Below are 15,115 nucleotides of genomic sequence, written 5' to 3' on the forward strand. Positions count from 1 at the left end.
TCTATCTGTAAAATGGGGATGAGTAGATCCTGCACTTATTTGGTCAATCTAAGGCCCAGAGACTGGTGTTCTCCCAGAGGGACTGAGTGCAGGGGTCTCAGTTTTCTGCTCTGGAAAATGGGGATAACCGTGCCCACCTTGGGCAGAGTGGTTTGAGGATTAAACCGAGGGGGACCTGAAGCGGAGGCGAAGAGCCCCACACACAGCGCAGGAAGCGTCTGTTGGGTGGGTGGACCCCGCGAGCCTCAGGCGCCGGATCCCGCAGATGTGGCAAGGGGATGAGCCCCCCATGTCATTCCTGCAGGCGTGGCAGGTTCGGGTCCTCCTGCGCCCGGGACGTGGGAGGGCACCCTCGAGGTTACCCCCTGCGCCCCTAAAGGCCAGGCGGCGCAGCGCGTCGGGCGCAGGTGGGCACCTGGCGGGCCTCCTGGAGGGGGCGCCCCGGCCTCCCCCGGGGCTCCTTCCGGCTTGGCAGCGGCGGCGCTGGGGGCGGAGGGCCGCGCCGAGGGGCCGGCCAAGGCCAGAGCGCGCGGCCCCCGCCCCCCGCCAGCCCGGCGTCCGCCTCCTGCCGCCGCGCTGGGAACCGCGATCGGCGCGTCCCGGGCGGCTGGCGGCGCGGGCTGCGGGCCGGCGGGCGGGGACGGCAGGCTGGGGGCAGCGGCGGCGAGGGGGCCGCGGCGGAGGGCGTCGGGCGCAGCATGGGCGGCCCGCGGGCCTGGGCGCTGCTCTGCCTCGGGCTCCTGCTCCCCGGGGACAGCGCCGCGTGGAGCGTCGGGGGAGCTCCGTTCTCCGGACGCAGGTAAGGGCTGGGAGACCCCCCACCCCGCTGCCATGCCAGCTTGGGCTGGGGGGGCAGGGGCTCTGCCCTCCCCCAACCCCCCACCTTCACGATCTCGGTGCAAGCCCGGGATTGGGAAAGGGACCCCTGTCGCCCACCTCGCTGCCAGCCATCCGTGGGGGCAGGGACCCCGAGCGCGCCCTGCTATCTAGCTGAGGCTCCCGGGAGTGCGGGGGGGGGGGGTCCCTTCCACCTTGGGTCGGGAGTGGGCCGCCCCGAGAGCCTCCCCCTACCTCCCCACCCCCGCCGCTTCACCCCCAGAGCAACGAGTGAAGCGCCCCCTCGCCCCCGACTTCCAGTAGATCCGGCTCAACACCCCCTCCATCTGCACATGGGGAAAGCCCGGGACACCCCCAGCCGATCCTCCAGGAAACCGGCTCCCCTTTCCCCAGCTCCTGGCCTTTTTTTAGTACCCTGTTATTTATTCCCTCCGAGGGAAGCACTGGGGTGGAGTCTCACCGCCGGGGCTCAGGGCAGGCCCCCTGGGACCTGGCATTTGGGACAGAAACCTGCGTAAGTGCTCAGTCTTCCTGCCACTCTCCTGGGAGCTGGGAACATTCTCACCTGCTGGCTTGGAGGGGCGTCTCCCCGGACCAGGAGCGTCTTCATTAATCCTTCAAGCCCTGATGGAGTAGGGAGCCCTGTTCCCATTTAATAGATGAGCAAGCTGACACCAGGGCAGGGAATTAACCCAGATCTTCCAGGCTCATGGGCCATTCATAGAAGAGCTGGGATTCAAATCCATGTCTCTCTGGACTTGATGGTAGTGCCTGTCCCACAGCCCTGAGCCTGGCTGCAGCCCCCATCCTGCTGGGGTCCCCTCTCAAGGGTCAGCCGCCCTTGTCCGGGGCGGACAATGTAATGCCCGACTAGGCAGGCCTCTCTGAGCTTTTTCATTCAAAGGCCAGCCCGGCCCCCACCCCCTACAGCCTCAACTCTTTCAGTCTTTTCAGAAAATCCCCCTTCCCAGTGGTCAGAAGCCAGTATCCCCTGCCAGGTGAGCAGGGACAGGTGACATGGGCAGGGCTGGGTGGAAGTGGCCCAGGCAGCAGCAGCCAGAAAAGCAGTTGTTGGAGACAGCCTGTGGTTGGATGGTAAAATGTCGCAGCCACCACCTACAGTGTGCTGATCACAGCCAGTCTGGGCACTTACATTCCCCATCCTTCACCTCCAGAATCTTTCCAGCTGCCATGGGATGCATGTCTTTGTATGGTCCCCATTTCACAGAGAAGGAAGAAGAGGCTCAAAGAGGGGAGATGAACTGCCCAGGGCAGGGACATGAGCCCCAAGATCCCAGATGCTGAGATGATCATCCCTCAAGTCGGAATTCCCAGTGTTGCGGTCCTTGCCCCCCACCAGCATCCAGGGATAGGAGCGGGATGACAGGGCCATGGTGCTCATTGGAGACCATCATTGCCCCATTTGTTCACAGGTGGTTGTCACAGTGACCTGAGCTTCACAAAACCCCCGCGGGCAATAGTGCCCCCATTTTACAGACAAGAAGACTGAAGCCTAGGGAGCAAGAGTGGGACCTGAATCTAGGCCAGCCCGTTTACAGACCCAGTGTCCTTTCTAAAGCATCAGCACCCTTGAAGGACGGAGAGAGGTTGTCAGTTTGGGGGGCCTTGGCCGGGCTTTAGAGAAAGGGTTGCAGGTTGTGGTTAGGAGTTGGGGGCTATGGCCTCGGACAAAGCAGGGTTTCATTCCTGGTTCTGTCACCCACTTCATGTGTGACCCCAGGCAGGTCACTTCATGCCCTGGGCCTCAGTTTCCCTCTCCGTAATTGGAGATGATAATCACCCCATACACACACATTTGGGCCTGTTCTCATGATGGACAGGCTTCCCCGTGGGAAGAGCCAGTTCCGGGCCTGATGTACAGAAGGCCCTCGTCAGTGGTTCCTGCTGTCACCGACATTAAGTGGGGGCAGGGACCCTGAGTCAGAAGAGGCTGGGAGGGTCAGCTGCCGGGGGCCGCAGGAAGGGGTGCTGGCCTCCCTTCACGGCCCCCATTCCAGCATCCTTGGAGACAGCATGTGGATGTCGTGGCCCATCAGCCCTCCCTCCACCCCCAGCCCGGCACCCCAGGCACCCCTTGGCAGCTGAGGGACCAGACACAGAAAAGAAGCTTTGTGCCTGAGGAGGGGGAGTCCCGGGAAGGCATCCAAGGGACCGCCCCCAGCCCCAGGAATGTGGCAAGACCCCCGGAACCAAGGCGCCTGGGGGCCATGCCAGAGCCTTCTTGGCTCTGCCCCCTGCCCCTGCCAGCTCCCCCAGTCCCTGCTGAGGCTGCTGCCTGCCCCTCCGAGAACCCTCCCTGCCTGAATCCCAGTCTCCACACTGTGGCTCTGAAGTTGGAGTGCTCCCAGGGCGGTCTGTCCCAGGCCTCTTATCAGGGAGAACGGAGAACAATGGGATGGGTGGCATCCTCCCCAGCCTCTCTCCAGGGGGCTCAAAACCCAACTCTGTGCCCATCTGGATGACCTGGGCAGGTGGCTTCTCTCAGAGCCTCAGTTTCCCCTCTGTAAAATACAGAACCCAAAAATCGCTGTCTTGCAGTCTCAAGGTACCAGGTGGGTGTCCTCTAAGGGCTGGGTCTGGGCTACGGCCCAGCCGTCCAGGAACAAGAATGAACAATGGCTGTTAGCCCACTGGGCTGAACACTTGGGGTGACCCCTCCCCTGCCGAAGGAGATTCTGCAGCCCCCATCTGCAGATGGATCAGGTGAGGCCCAGAGAGGGTCAGGGCCCTGTCCAAGGTCCCCGAGTCAGAAGCGGCAGAGCCAAGACGGGCACTTCACCTCTGGTGTGGGGCCCTGGCTCTGCCTGCCCCGCCCCCACCCTGCACACCCCCTTTCTTTCCTCTCCTTTTCATAACGGCCCTTGGCCCCTGGCCCGCTTGGCTGCCTCCTGCAATTAGCTCCTATCACTGTTCCGGATCACAGCCCTGGGTCCTGTGGAGACAAAGTCCCCTGGGCCCCTTGTAGCTGGGAGTGGAGGGTGGGTGGGGGGACCCCAATGGGGGTGGCCGGTGCCAGACTGAGCTGGTCTGGCCTGTTTTTTTCCCCCTCCTGGAGGCCTCCAGGAGTCCAGGAGGTGCTGAGTGGGCAGAAGTTGAAGGCCCCCAGAGAAACCCAGCCTCCTCCCCACCCTTGCCCTCACCTGGCCTCACCTGGCTCTTGAGAAGCTCACCACAAACCACACCCTGGGAAAGGAAGACCCCAGAAACAACAGAGACTGAAGCAGGGGGTTCCAGGACTGCACCCAACTCTAGGAACCTCAGGCCCAGGCTTTTCTGCCCAGGGACAGTGGCTGTCTTCAGTCATTCATTCATTCAGCAAACATCCCTGAGCGTCCTCAGGCCAATCCCCACACTGGCTCCAGCCCTGCCTGCATCGTCCCCCCAGCGGCAGTGGGAGAAGGGAAAGCTCAGGGCTGCAGTCGGCAGTTGTGGGGGCCTCTAGAGTGCCCAACCCCGCTTGGACTTATCCTGTGAGAAGGGGGCTGTGGGGCTGGAGCTCCACGCCAGGGGGCAAGGGGCATTGGTGAACCCCAGGGGGAGAGGGAAATGGGTTGACCTTGAACCCAACACAGCCTGAGTGTTCTCTGCTGTCTAAAGGGTCCGACCAGCTGTCTACCAGCTCCATGTCTCCTAAGCTGGGGACTCAAGATTTCCAGGCAGGGACCCACGTGGGGGAGATTTTCATTAAGGAAGAAGGAAATAGTGTTCTCTAGCTCCCTATTGGTAATAAGAAGGGAAGTTTGCTTAATTGTGGAAGTTACAGGCCCATCTGTCCCTACCCAGTCTCCGTCTGCCTCGTCTGTGTGGTCCAGGACCTGGGTGTGTGTGTGTGTGTGTGTGTGTGTGTGAGGGTGTGTGCCTGCGTGGGCATGTGCAGCGAGGAAGGTTGTCTGAGATTATATGCTCTGCTGGATCTGCCTCTCTGACACGAGAGGTCTGTGAGCATGTGTGTGCTGGTGTGTGCATGTGTATACACATGTGAGGGTGCATAGCCCTGTCTGCAGGTGTGGACCCGTGAGTATGGAGGTCATTTCTGTGGCTATATGACCTGCTGCATTTGCCTTGGCCTGTTTGTGTGCATGAGTGTGTGTACACATGTATGTATGGATCCATGTGTGTACACATACATGTGCATGAGAGTGCATGCTCACTGTCATGATGGATGTGTGTGCATTTGCCCCTGCGTGCACAAGTGTTTGTGTGTAAACATGTGCACACTATGCATGCTCATGTGTGTGCACACGGTGCACATTTGTGTGTATGCGTTTACATGTGTGCACACTGTGTGCATGTTTGTGTGTGTTTGCATGTGTGCCTGTTGTATGTGCATGTTAATGTGTGTGCATGTGTGTGCATGCTCATGTGTGTGCATGCTAGGTGTGCATGTTTGGGTATGTCTGTGCACTAACATGCAGTAACCACTCCTTTCCCAGGGGCTCTGCCCAGCCCCATACCCAGAGTTTCCGGCTTTCTCCTCTGCCCAGGCCACGGCTCCTCCCTCCCTCCCTCTCCCCCTCCCTCCCTCCTTCCTTCGCTCACCATGGGTGACAAGGCCAGTCCAGGGAATGTCACACCAGCCCTCTGAACCTGTGCACCAAGTTTTATGCATTTTTCTGCAGAGGAGCCACAACTCACATCAATTTCCCAGAGAAGCTGTTGACTCCCCCTCAAACCAAACCCTGCCAGTTCGGGACCACAGCTCTAAAGACCCAGAAGTACCTAAGGAGTGGGGGCCTTTTTGAAATGTATCTTTATTTCTTTTTTAAAAAATGAAATTTATTTTAAAATTCCCCAAATTTACAAACACTTTGTACTCTCTAAGCAAGAAATGTACCCTCTCCTCCCTTCCCCTGGTAACCTCCAATCTACTTTGTCTCTAGAAATTTGCATTGAATCCTAACCTGCTCGTTATGAGAAAAGTTTCCAGCCCGGGGTTAAGAGCTCAAGCTCTGAGGTTGGGCAGAGCAGACCTGTGCAAGTCATCCTGGACCCCTGAGCCTCAGTTTTACCATCTGTAAAGTGGCCATTGTAAGAAGGTGCGAGAATTCAAACGAGCTAGTGCCTTGATGGCCCAGGGTGCAGCACTGCAAGCAGGACATACGGTGACTGCTGTTAGGGTAGCAGATGGAGCAGACAGAGGGCCACTCCCTACCCCCGGAGGTGACAATTTGGTGTGTGTGCATGATTTTTCCTAGTTTCAGGTGCACATGTGTATAAATAGTTTTTGAGCTTTCTCTCTCTTTTTTAAATAGAAATGCAATTGTTCTCTGTCTGTTGGGCTGTGCTTGCTTTTCTCCTCTTAACCAGGTTTGGTGGATGGTTCTAGAGTCTGCACACGGAGACCCTGGGCTGGGAAACAGCATCCGGTTTCCACGTCTAGCTGTCCTGCCGCTGTTTAGGTTGTTCTCAGTTTTGCACCATTAGTGACAGGGCTGCAGCCAGCAACTGTCACTTCTGCCATTGCATGGCCGGCCGAGGGCTCTGTCTAGCTCCTGCCCCCTCCTTGGGCCAAACCAAACCATCCTTTCTCTCCAACTTTCCCACCACCACGGCACCTCCCTGATGGCTGGGACATTCCGGCAGCTCCCAGTCTTGCATGGGGTCATGGGCCCTGCACTTTTTGCTGGGGCTAGGGAAGGAGGGGCAGTTTCAGGTGACCCTTCCCAGCCTGAGCCCCCCACCCCCACCCTACCAGACTTCATTTCATGGCCTTGAGCCCAGGGTCAGCAGGTTCCCAGGCTAGGGCCCTCCCAGAGGCACCGACCGTGGCTCGAGGAGATGGGGAGGAGATGCACCATCGAGCCAGGGCCCCTGGGTGGGGTCAAAGGTCAGGCTGAGCCATCCACATTCCTGGGTTCGAATCCCGGCTCCCCCACGCACCAGCCCTGTGACATGATCAGTTCTGTCTTCACCTCCCTGAGCCTCAATTTCTACCCCACCATGAAATGGGGGAGCATCTTCCTGCCTTGCTGTGGGAGGATGATATAAATACCCATTGTACACATTGTACACAGCACGTGCTCAATATATGCAGCTGTTGGCAGTGACAGTCAGTTCCCATTGCTTGGAACACTGATCGTGCACCCCATATCACGTTAAGAGGGCGCAAAGAAAAGTGAGGCAGGGCCTCTCTGCCCACCAGCCGGAGGTGGGGGGCAGACACAAATTTAATTCAGCGCGATGCATGTACTGTGCTGCAGGACCCGGGGCGGGGAACCCCCACTCAAACAGGAGTGGAGTTGAGAAAGGACGCAGGGGACAGGGGACAGTGCAGCCGGAGGTGCCAGGTGGAGAACTGGGAGTGGGCCCGGCACGAGCCAAGGCTTGGAGGTGTGAGGTCTTACGGCAGGTATGAAAACAGGAGATCCGGAGGGATGAGGGGGAAGGGGCAAGCAGAGGACCAGCATAGCAAGGCTTCTATCTTGTGACACTCCCTCTGGGAAGGGGCCGAGGGGGCAGGATGGAGAGACCACCGCTGCTGTGCAATGGTGACCGGGACGGATCAGGATGAGGAGAGAGAACCTGGCTGCAGAGATGCGCTGCCCCCATCTTGCCCCCTGCAGCTCATACCCCAAGACCTCTTGGAGCCGCCAGCACGGCTGCCCCAGCTAGGGCCATGGAAGTCACCCTTCAGGCATGCGTGACACCGGGACCCCCGCTGGGGCCCAAAGGACTCTGAGAACTCAGGGGTCTCTCTGCCTGGGGACTCGTGGACCTCCTCATCTGTCATCTGGGGGCCGTGGGCACGGAGCTAGGCATGAAACCTGAGCTTTCTTCTGTTTGGGTTCTGTTTCAGAAACTGGTGCTCGTACGTGGTGACCCGCACCGTCTCGTGCCACGTGCAAAATGGCACCTACCTCCAGCGGGTGCTGCAGAACTGCCCCTGGCCCATGAGCTGCCCAGGGAAGAGGTGAGCGAGGCCGTGGTGGGGAAGGCACCAGGGGACTTCCGGGCGGGCAGAGGCCTGATGTCAGGATTGCCCAGAGAGCGCAGGGCAAGGAGGCAGCGGATCCTGGAGGCCTTGGGTCTGTCCCTACGGGTGCCCAGGGCAGAAGGGGAGGTGAAGGGAGACCCTGCCTGAGCCAGGCCACCGGGCCACTCTTTCAGCTACAGAACTGTGGTGAGACCCACGTACAAGGTGATGTACAAGACGGTGACCGCCCGTGAGTGGAGGTGCTGCCCCGGGCACTCAGGGCTGACTTGCGAGGAAGGTATGACCCCACCCCAGGAACCCCAGTGGGAATTTTACACAGGCCGTGCAGCTCATGTGTGAAGTCCCAGCATCCTGAGCCTGTTCCCCAAAGTTGGAGTAACCCCGTGCTGACATTTTCAGGGCATGTGGCCACAGGCATGCCAAGGAAACGCCATTTGGTTCAGGTGGGTGGCTCAGCAAAGTAGGGGTGGTATACCCATCCCACAGGTGTGAAAACTGAGGCACACAGCTCCCAAGTGGCCGAGTCAGGATTTGAACCACCGACTGCCTCACTTGACTCCCCTGCCCCTTCTCCCCCACAGGTCACCCAGTGTACACAGTGTGTGTCCAGGCAGGGGGCAGCATGCCTTCTCTGCCCATTCACCTCTGCGTGCAGGTCGAGGTGGTGGGGGGCCGAGCACCCAGTGGGGTACAGAGGAGTCCCCCCACTGGGATCTGGCCCTGTGGTCATCCTGAAAGCCCCGGCCTCGTGGACACATGCTCATCTGCTGAGTGGTCCAGGCCGCTCCCAACCCCGCTGCCTGGCTGAGGGGCGGTTTTTCAGGCACCGAGGGCTGTAACCCCGAGCGTGGTCCTAAAGATGAGGTCCCAGCCAGAGGCACCCCAATAGAAGTAGACGTTCAGGGCCCCAGAGCTTCTCATTCATGGGAATTTCTGACACCGGGCACCACCTGATTCCAGAAACAGAAACGCCAAAGGTGACAATGTGGCCTCTGAATCAAGGGGACACGGCACTAAGCTTCTTGAGAGAGCTGTGCACTCCACCTGCCTGGACCCCACAACAGCCGCAGTTCTCAGATGGGGAGACAGAGGCCTGGAGAGTGGAGTCACGGGCCCAAAGCCACACAGCCGGGAGGGGCAGGACTCACCCCACAGCGGGGAGATGGGTCTGTGGCGGGTTCTGGATGTGGGGTGCAGGAGTCAGTCCCCAGTGGAGTGAGGTAGGAGTGGGGCACTGGAGGGCACGGGGGTCCCCTGGGGAAAAGGCAGCCACACAGGCTGGCGTGGGTGGATGTCAGGCATGGCCAGGAATAGCACCTTCTCCTCCCTGTTGGGGACGGAAGGAGAAGAGAAACCAAGGGAAGGGAGGGAAGGGGGGGAAACAGCCAGGAGGGGCAGGTGCCAAGGTGGCCACAGAGAAGCCGGTGGTGGGGAGGGGGCGAACCCCGGGGTGTGGGGGCCGGGTGGCGGGAGCACGGGCAGGGTCTGCAGAGACAAAGGCCACTCTGTCCCTGGCTCCCCTCCCAAGGGCAGCTCTTCAGGGCCTGTGGGGCCTTGGTGGAGGGGGCGAGGACAGGTAGGGGCAGCACCCGGAATCTTGAGTCCAGCCGCTCGAGGCCGTGTGCCCAGGAGCCAACCCTGACACCTGCCAGCTCCCTCCTGGGGGCTTTTGGGTCTTGGCCCTGGGACGTGGGCATCCTGGGCTGCACGGGCTGAGCTGCATGGCAGCTGTGTGGCCTGGGGCCGGGACTCCCCAGTGCGTTGTGCAAGTAAGTCATTGTCTGGGGAAGGCAGGTTGGGGGGGGGGCCTCGTCTTGTGCCCACTCGGAGGAGGGGCTCTATCGAAAGGGCACCCGGGAGCCTGGGTATCCCCCACCATGGAGCCTCAGTGTCCTCACCTATGAAATGGGCGTGTTGGTAGATTTGGCCTCACAGGGATAAAATGAAGCAGCAAAGCATCCACGTGGGGTGGCCTACAGTGGGAGGACAGGGAGGTGGGGGGGCCTCTTCCCACCAGCAAGAACAGGGGCAAGGGGATGCCCAGGCCTGACTATTCTGGAAAACTCCTCTGTGGGGGCCCAGGCAATGGGGGGCAGGAAGGAAGGGGGATGTTGCTGTCCCATGAGGGACCCCGCCCTTCCTCCTGACAGCTGGGTTCAACTGAGTTCCCCCCAGCTGTTTCCCTTGCCGATGACCACCTTATGGCCTGCCAGGGGTGTGACCTGACCCTGGGGCCGTAGAGCTGCGTCACCAGGGCCAACAGGGCCTGGGAGCCAGCCTGGGGTGAGCCGGAGGAGAAGAGGGAACTTCTGCCATTCCTGGATCTGCCATTCTCTGCTGTGTGACCTGAGCCAAGTCACTTCACCTCTCTGAGCCTCAGCTCTATCTGGAAGTTGCCTGGGATTGAGAAGTGGGGATCTCACCTGGCAAGTAGTAGACAGTCGATAAATGGCTTCCTTTCCGCACCCAGTGCTGGGGACTCTGTAGTGACCTGGCCGGCACCACCCCTTCCTCCTGTCCCCGAGACCCCATTTCTCAATCATTTGCTCCACAATCAGGAGTTGGGTCTCAGAACTTGATGCTCATGAGGCTGGTGGGCCCCAGGTGAAGAATTTCACTGCTCTCAGCCCTGGTTTTCTCATCTGCAGAATGGGCATGTCACTTCTTGGTCTTGTTTGATGTTCACAGCAACCCCACGAGGAGGCAGCTGGAATGGGCCCCATTTTACGGATTAGGAAACTGAGACTTGGAGAGATTAAGGGACAGGCCTGGGGTCATTCAGCACGGGGGGTGGGCCACCCACTCCTGCTAGAAACAATGGGGCAGGAAGGGCAAGGCCTGAATTGCACCCGGGGGCTGGGTGAAGGGGTGGGCAGGAACAGACATGGTGCCAGGGCCACATAAGGAGGTGAGCAGAGCCCAACATTCACCCTCCCGGGGCCTGGCCCTGACACCCGGAGTGCCCCGGGCTGGAGGGCTCTGCCAGCACAGGGCTGGTCTGGCCACGGTGTCACCCTGCCCTGGGGGCTCCCTGCAGATCTCCTGCCTAACAGCCCCATTGTGAGCAGATTGTCCAGATGGTGAAAGCGAGGCTCAGAGAGGGTGTGATTCTCACACAGCATCACACAGCAATACGCTTCATGGTCGGGATCCTCCCCAGGGCCTCTCTGACCTGAGGGCTGTGGCTTCCCCCTGTCCTAAACCCTCCACCGTTATAATGATGAGGGGGGTAAAAGCTGCCACCTTCTTCCACACCCAGCATGGTGGTCACCCATGTGTGTCATCATGCCATGTCATGGAAGGTCCAGAAGGGAAACTGAGGCTGGGATAGGGATGCCTTTCTCAGGGTCAAAGTCTGTGAGCAGAGTAGCTTGAATCCGGAGCTGGCTGAGGACATGGAGGGGGAGCATGTGGAGACATTTGGGGCGCTGTGAAGCTAGTGGAATCTTAGCCCTACCCAGGGAGAAAGGGGCTTTGAAGAGGCAACTGTGTCTGGAGCTCCCTTGCCCTCTTCTCCCGATTGCCTGTGAACTTGGCAGGCCTGGGTTCAAAGACCCCTCCGCCCCCTCTCCCCCTTGATGGAGAACCAGAGAGGAGAAGCAGCTTGTCCAAGGTCACACAGCAGATGAGACTCGAGGTTCCAGCCACGCCCTTCCCCGGCCCCCTGGGGAGATACTTTTCACACACATTTCTCGCCCTCTCGCTTACCGGGTGCCATGTTTTCTGGGGCCAAGTGCGTGCCCGACTTTGCCAATGCACATCCCACGGGGCGAAACGCCGTTTGAATCTGCCCATGCCTGCCACCGTGCCCACTCACACTCCTGTATGGGAGGCTCGGCAGCCCCCCCATGCCCCACTGCCCCGCTCCATCCTCCACCTCCAGCCAGGGCAGCCCCCAATCCACCCTTCCCAGCTGCCCCTGCTCACAGGATCAAGGCCCAGCGTTGTGCCCAAGCCTTACCCGTCCTCCATTTGGCCCTCTGCCCTCGCTGGCCTTCTCCTGGCCTTGAAAATAACTGTCCCCTCTTCCTGTCACCTTCTCGGTGTCCCCACCTGGCTAAGTTGGTCCCCACTCCACTGTCGTTACTCCCATCTCTCCAGTCCTGGCACGGGGCCTGGCATAAAGTGGGTGCTCAAGAAATGAATGAGAACTTCGCATTGCCCCACAGAGGGGGCCAGGTCGGACACAGATGAAGGTATCCCTGAGACCTCAGTCTCCAGAGCTCCCAGCCCCAGCCCTGACCCCAACCTCTGGCTCCAGCCACCACAGCAAATATTTATATTTGCAAAGTAAATTCCCAGCAGGAGTTAGGGTGTGTGTGTGATCGCTGAACTAAACAGACTGGGAAGGGGGGATGGCTTGTGAACAGGAAGTCTCTCCCTTGTCCCCCCTCGCCTGTGGGAGAAAGTCAGCAAGGTGGGACCCAGGGAGAACCCCCCAACTTCTTTCACCCTCATTCCCTGCTTAGGGATCTTGTCCTGGCTGCATGATCCTGGGTGGGCAGCTTCTCTCTGGGCCTCAGTGTCCTCCTCTGTTTCTCAGGGTGTCATGAAGATCAAATGAGGAGGGGCCCATAGGCCTCTTAGTTCAGGCCCAGCACCCAGCGCTGGGCAGAGGGAAGGGAGAGCTGCATATGGGGGCCCAGTGTTAGAAGCTGGAGACAGCTGCTGGCTTCGTGGAGCTCAGGACAGGAGGTCAAGGGGGACTTTAGCATAAGGCAGGAGCCCTGGCCTAGCAGGGAAGGCTTCCTGGAGGAGGTGGCATGGGAGCAGCAGCTGCGGAAATCTGGAGAGGGTGGACAGGGACCTCCCAGGGAGTGGGAAGTGGCCCACACTCAGGCTCCCAGAGCAGAGCTGGGGTTTGTGGTCTTGGGGCCAGCCCAGAGCTCTGGCCTTCAGAGCCCCGCCGGGAATGTGAAATTGGGGCAGGGCGGGGGGGGGTGCATCCCACCAGGCTGGGGCGAGGGGGGCTCTGAGCCCACTGTGGCCTGTTGCAGGGGCCCTTGCCGGTCACCGATGGGAGGGATGTGACAAACTCGTCCAACGTAAGACCTTCCCCCAACCCATGGCTTTTTCCTTACTGTGATTTTGTGGGGTGTGGGGTGTCTCTACAACCTCCTAGATCCTTAAAGTATTTCTGCCCATTTATTAGAACTTGGGGGAATGTTTTTTTGTTTGTTTGTTTGTTTAATTCAGTTTTATTGAGATATTCACATACCATACAATCATCCGTGGTGTACAATCAACTGTTCACATACCATCACATAGTTATGCATTCATCACCCCAATCTATTTTTGAACATTTTCCTTACACCAGAAAGAATCAGAATAAGAATAAAAAATAAAAGTAAAAAAGAACAGCCAAATCATCCCCCGCCTCCCACCCTACCTTCCATTTAATTTTTTTCCCCATTTTTCTACTCATCCATCCATACACTGGATAAAGGGAGTGTGATCCACAAGGTTTTCACAATCACACTGTCACCCCTTGTAAGCTACGTAGTTATACAGTCGTCTTCAAGAGTCAAGGCTACTGGATTGGAGTTTGATAGTTTCAGGTATTTACTTCTAGCTATTCCAGTGCATTAAAACCTAAGAGATGTTATCTATATAGTGCATAAGAGTGTCCACCAGAGTGACCCCTCGACTCCATTTGAAATCTCTCAGCCACTGAAGCTTTATTTTGTTTCATTTCACATCCCCCTTTTGGTCAAGAAGATGTTCTCAATCCCATGATGCCGGGTCCAGATTCATCTCTGGGAGTCATACCCTGTGCTGCCAGGGAGATTTACACCCCTGGGTAGGGGAATGTTTTTAACAGTTTTTGTGAAGCTTGATTCCACAGCCAACATTGTCTTGTCCTTTTGATCCGCTTTGTTATTTCTTTCAACTTTTTCTTTTTAAAATTTTAATTTGCCTTACTTCAAGCCTGGTCAGCAGGCCACGTTTTCATTCGTTTTTCTGGTTCTCTCTGGCTCCCAGTGAAGTGTCCAGAAGCAAATTGGTTAAAAAAGAATTTCCAATCACAAGTTCACAGAGCAATAACTTGGAGACAGCCTTCTCATGATAGTAGAACATTTTTTAGGATAGTCGTGTATGCTGTCTATACAATGCTATGCTTTCCTTTTGTTTGCTAGCTTTCAGTTCCCCAGCGGGGTCTTGTGGGGCTGATGTGAGATGTGGGGTGGCCCAGGAGAAAGGAGACCAGGCCCTACAGTCAGACCGACCTGGGTTCAGTTGCAGGCTCGTGATCTGCTGCATTTTCCTCCAAGGGGAAGTGTGGGGATGAGTGATACTTGCACATCCATTTATCTGAGCCTGGGGGATAGAAGAGAGGCCATACCAAACCACTGTGTGCCTCAGTTTCCCCATCTGTAAAGTGGGGGTGATACCAGCACCCACTCACAGAGCTTTGGGCTGATTAATGAGTTAAGACTCTGTTTGCAAAATGCTTGGAATGTTCCAGGCACAAACTGCTGAGCAAGTGTTAACCTCGTAAGACCATCTGGGCTACATGAGGCACTCAGCCTGGGACATGGCTTACAGTGGACATCCCCTGCCTGGGGACCCCCCCCAGCAATCCCTGTCCCCATCCCAGGCAGCAGCCACTGTCCTGGTGAGATTTACCCCCTGTGCCTGGGCAAGTCAGGGGCTCACGGTGGGGAGTGTGCTGGCGGTGCAGACCCAGCCCATGCAGAGGCCCCGCGGTGGGCCCTGGATCAGGGCTGGCAGCCTCCCCGCTGGGGGCTGGCCAGAGGGGCCCGTCTGGTTTGAGTTCCCAGCGCCTCTCGCTCCCCACACCAACCCACAGCCCTGCTCTGAGCTGCCAGGCCCATGCCTTATTTGGGTCTTGCCTCCCCCAAAACAATACTTCGCAGCCTTAAAAGGCAGGCCCGGGGTGGGTGGGGTGCAGAGGGGGGCAGTTGCCGCTGCTGGCTGCAGAGCCCCTCCAGCTGAGTCCCCCACCCCAGGCTTGGCCCATCCGTCCCTCCAGCTGTGCACCCCAAAGCCAGACTGGCCGGGGCAGCCAGTTCCTCATAGTGGTGGCAGGCAGGGGTGGGTAACCAGCCTCCCTCTGGTTTTCATTTAAAACCAAGGCTCTGGCTCCACTTCAGTCTCTTCTTCCCAAGTGGGGCAGGGAGAGGGTGGACAGTGACAATTGCAGCTGCCATTGATTGCACACCCAGCCGTGCCAGGCCCTGCGTGTGCACGGGGGGCCCTGGGCACACGTGGACACCATCCAGCCTCACCCAGGCCTGGGAGATGGAGGAGACTTCTAACCCCATTTTACAGGAGGGAAAATAGGTCCAGAGAGGACAAGTC

General features: G+C 58.5%; 1 protein-coding gene across 10 annotated transcripts in view; it reads left to right on the plus strand.

Annotated features, from left to right (window-relative positions):
* The first annotated feature begins 602 nt into the window (after nt 1-602).
* The window catches only part of EMID1 (EMI domain containing 1), a 38,211-nt gene continuing 23,698 nt past the window's right edge, over nt 603-15,115 (plus strand). For 2 of the 10 annotated variants that reach the window (XM_037816558.1, XM_037816564.1), the window contains exons 1-3: nt 605-799; nt 7,655-7,768; nt 7,966-8,069. In XM_037816558.1, the coding sequence (XP_037672486.1) occupies nt 699-799; nt 7,655-7,768; nt 7,966-8,069 (319 nt within the window). In that variant the 5' untranslated portion in view covers nt 605-698. Of the gene's footprint in view, nt 800-7,654; nt 7,769-7,965; nt 8,070-15,115 lie in introns of all 10 variants that reach the window. The other 8 variants (XM_037816559.1, XM_037816565.1, XM_037816560.1 and 5 more) reach the window with 6 other exon arrangements.

The sequence above is a fragment of the Choloepus didactylus genome, chromosome 23, assembly GCF_015220235.1.
Source record: "Choloepus didactylus isolate mChoDid1 chromosome 23, mChoDid1.pri, whole genome shotgun sequence".
In the NCBI taxonomy this organism is placed as follows: Eukaryota; Metazoa; Chordata; class Mammalia; order Pilosa; family Megalonychidae; genus Choloepus; species Choloepus didactylus.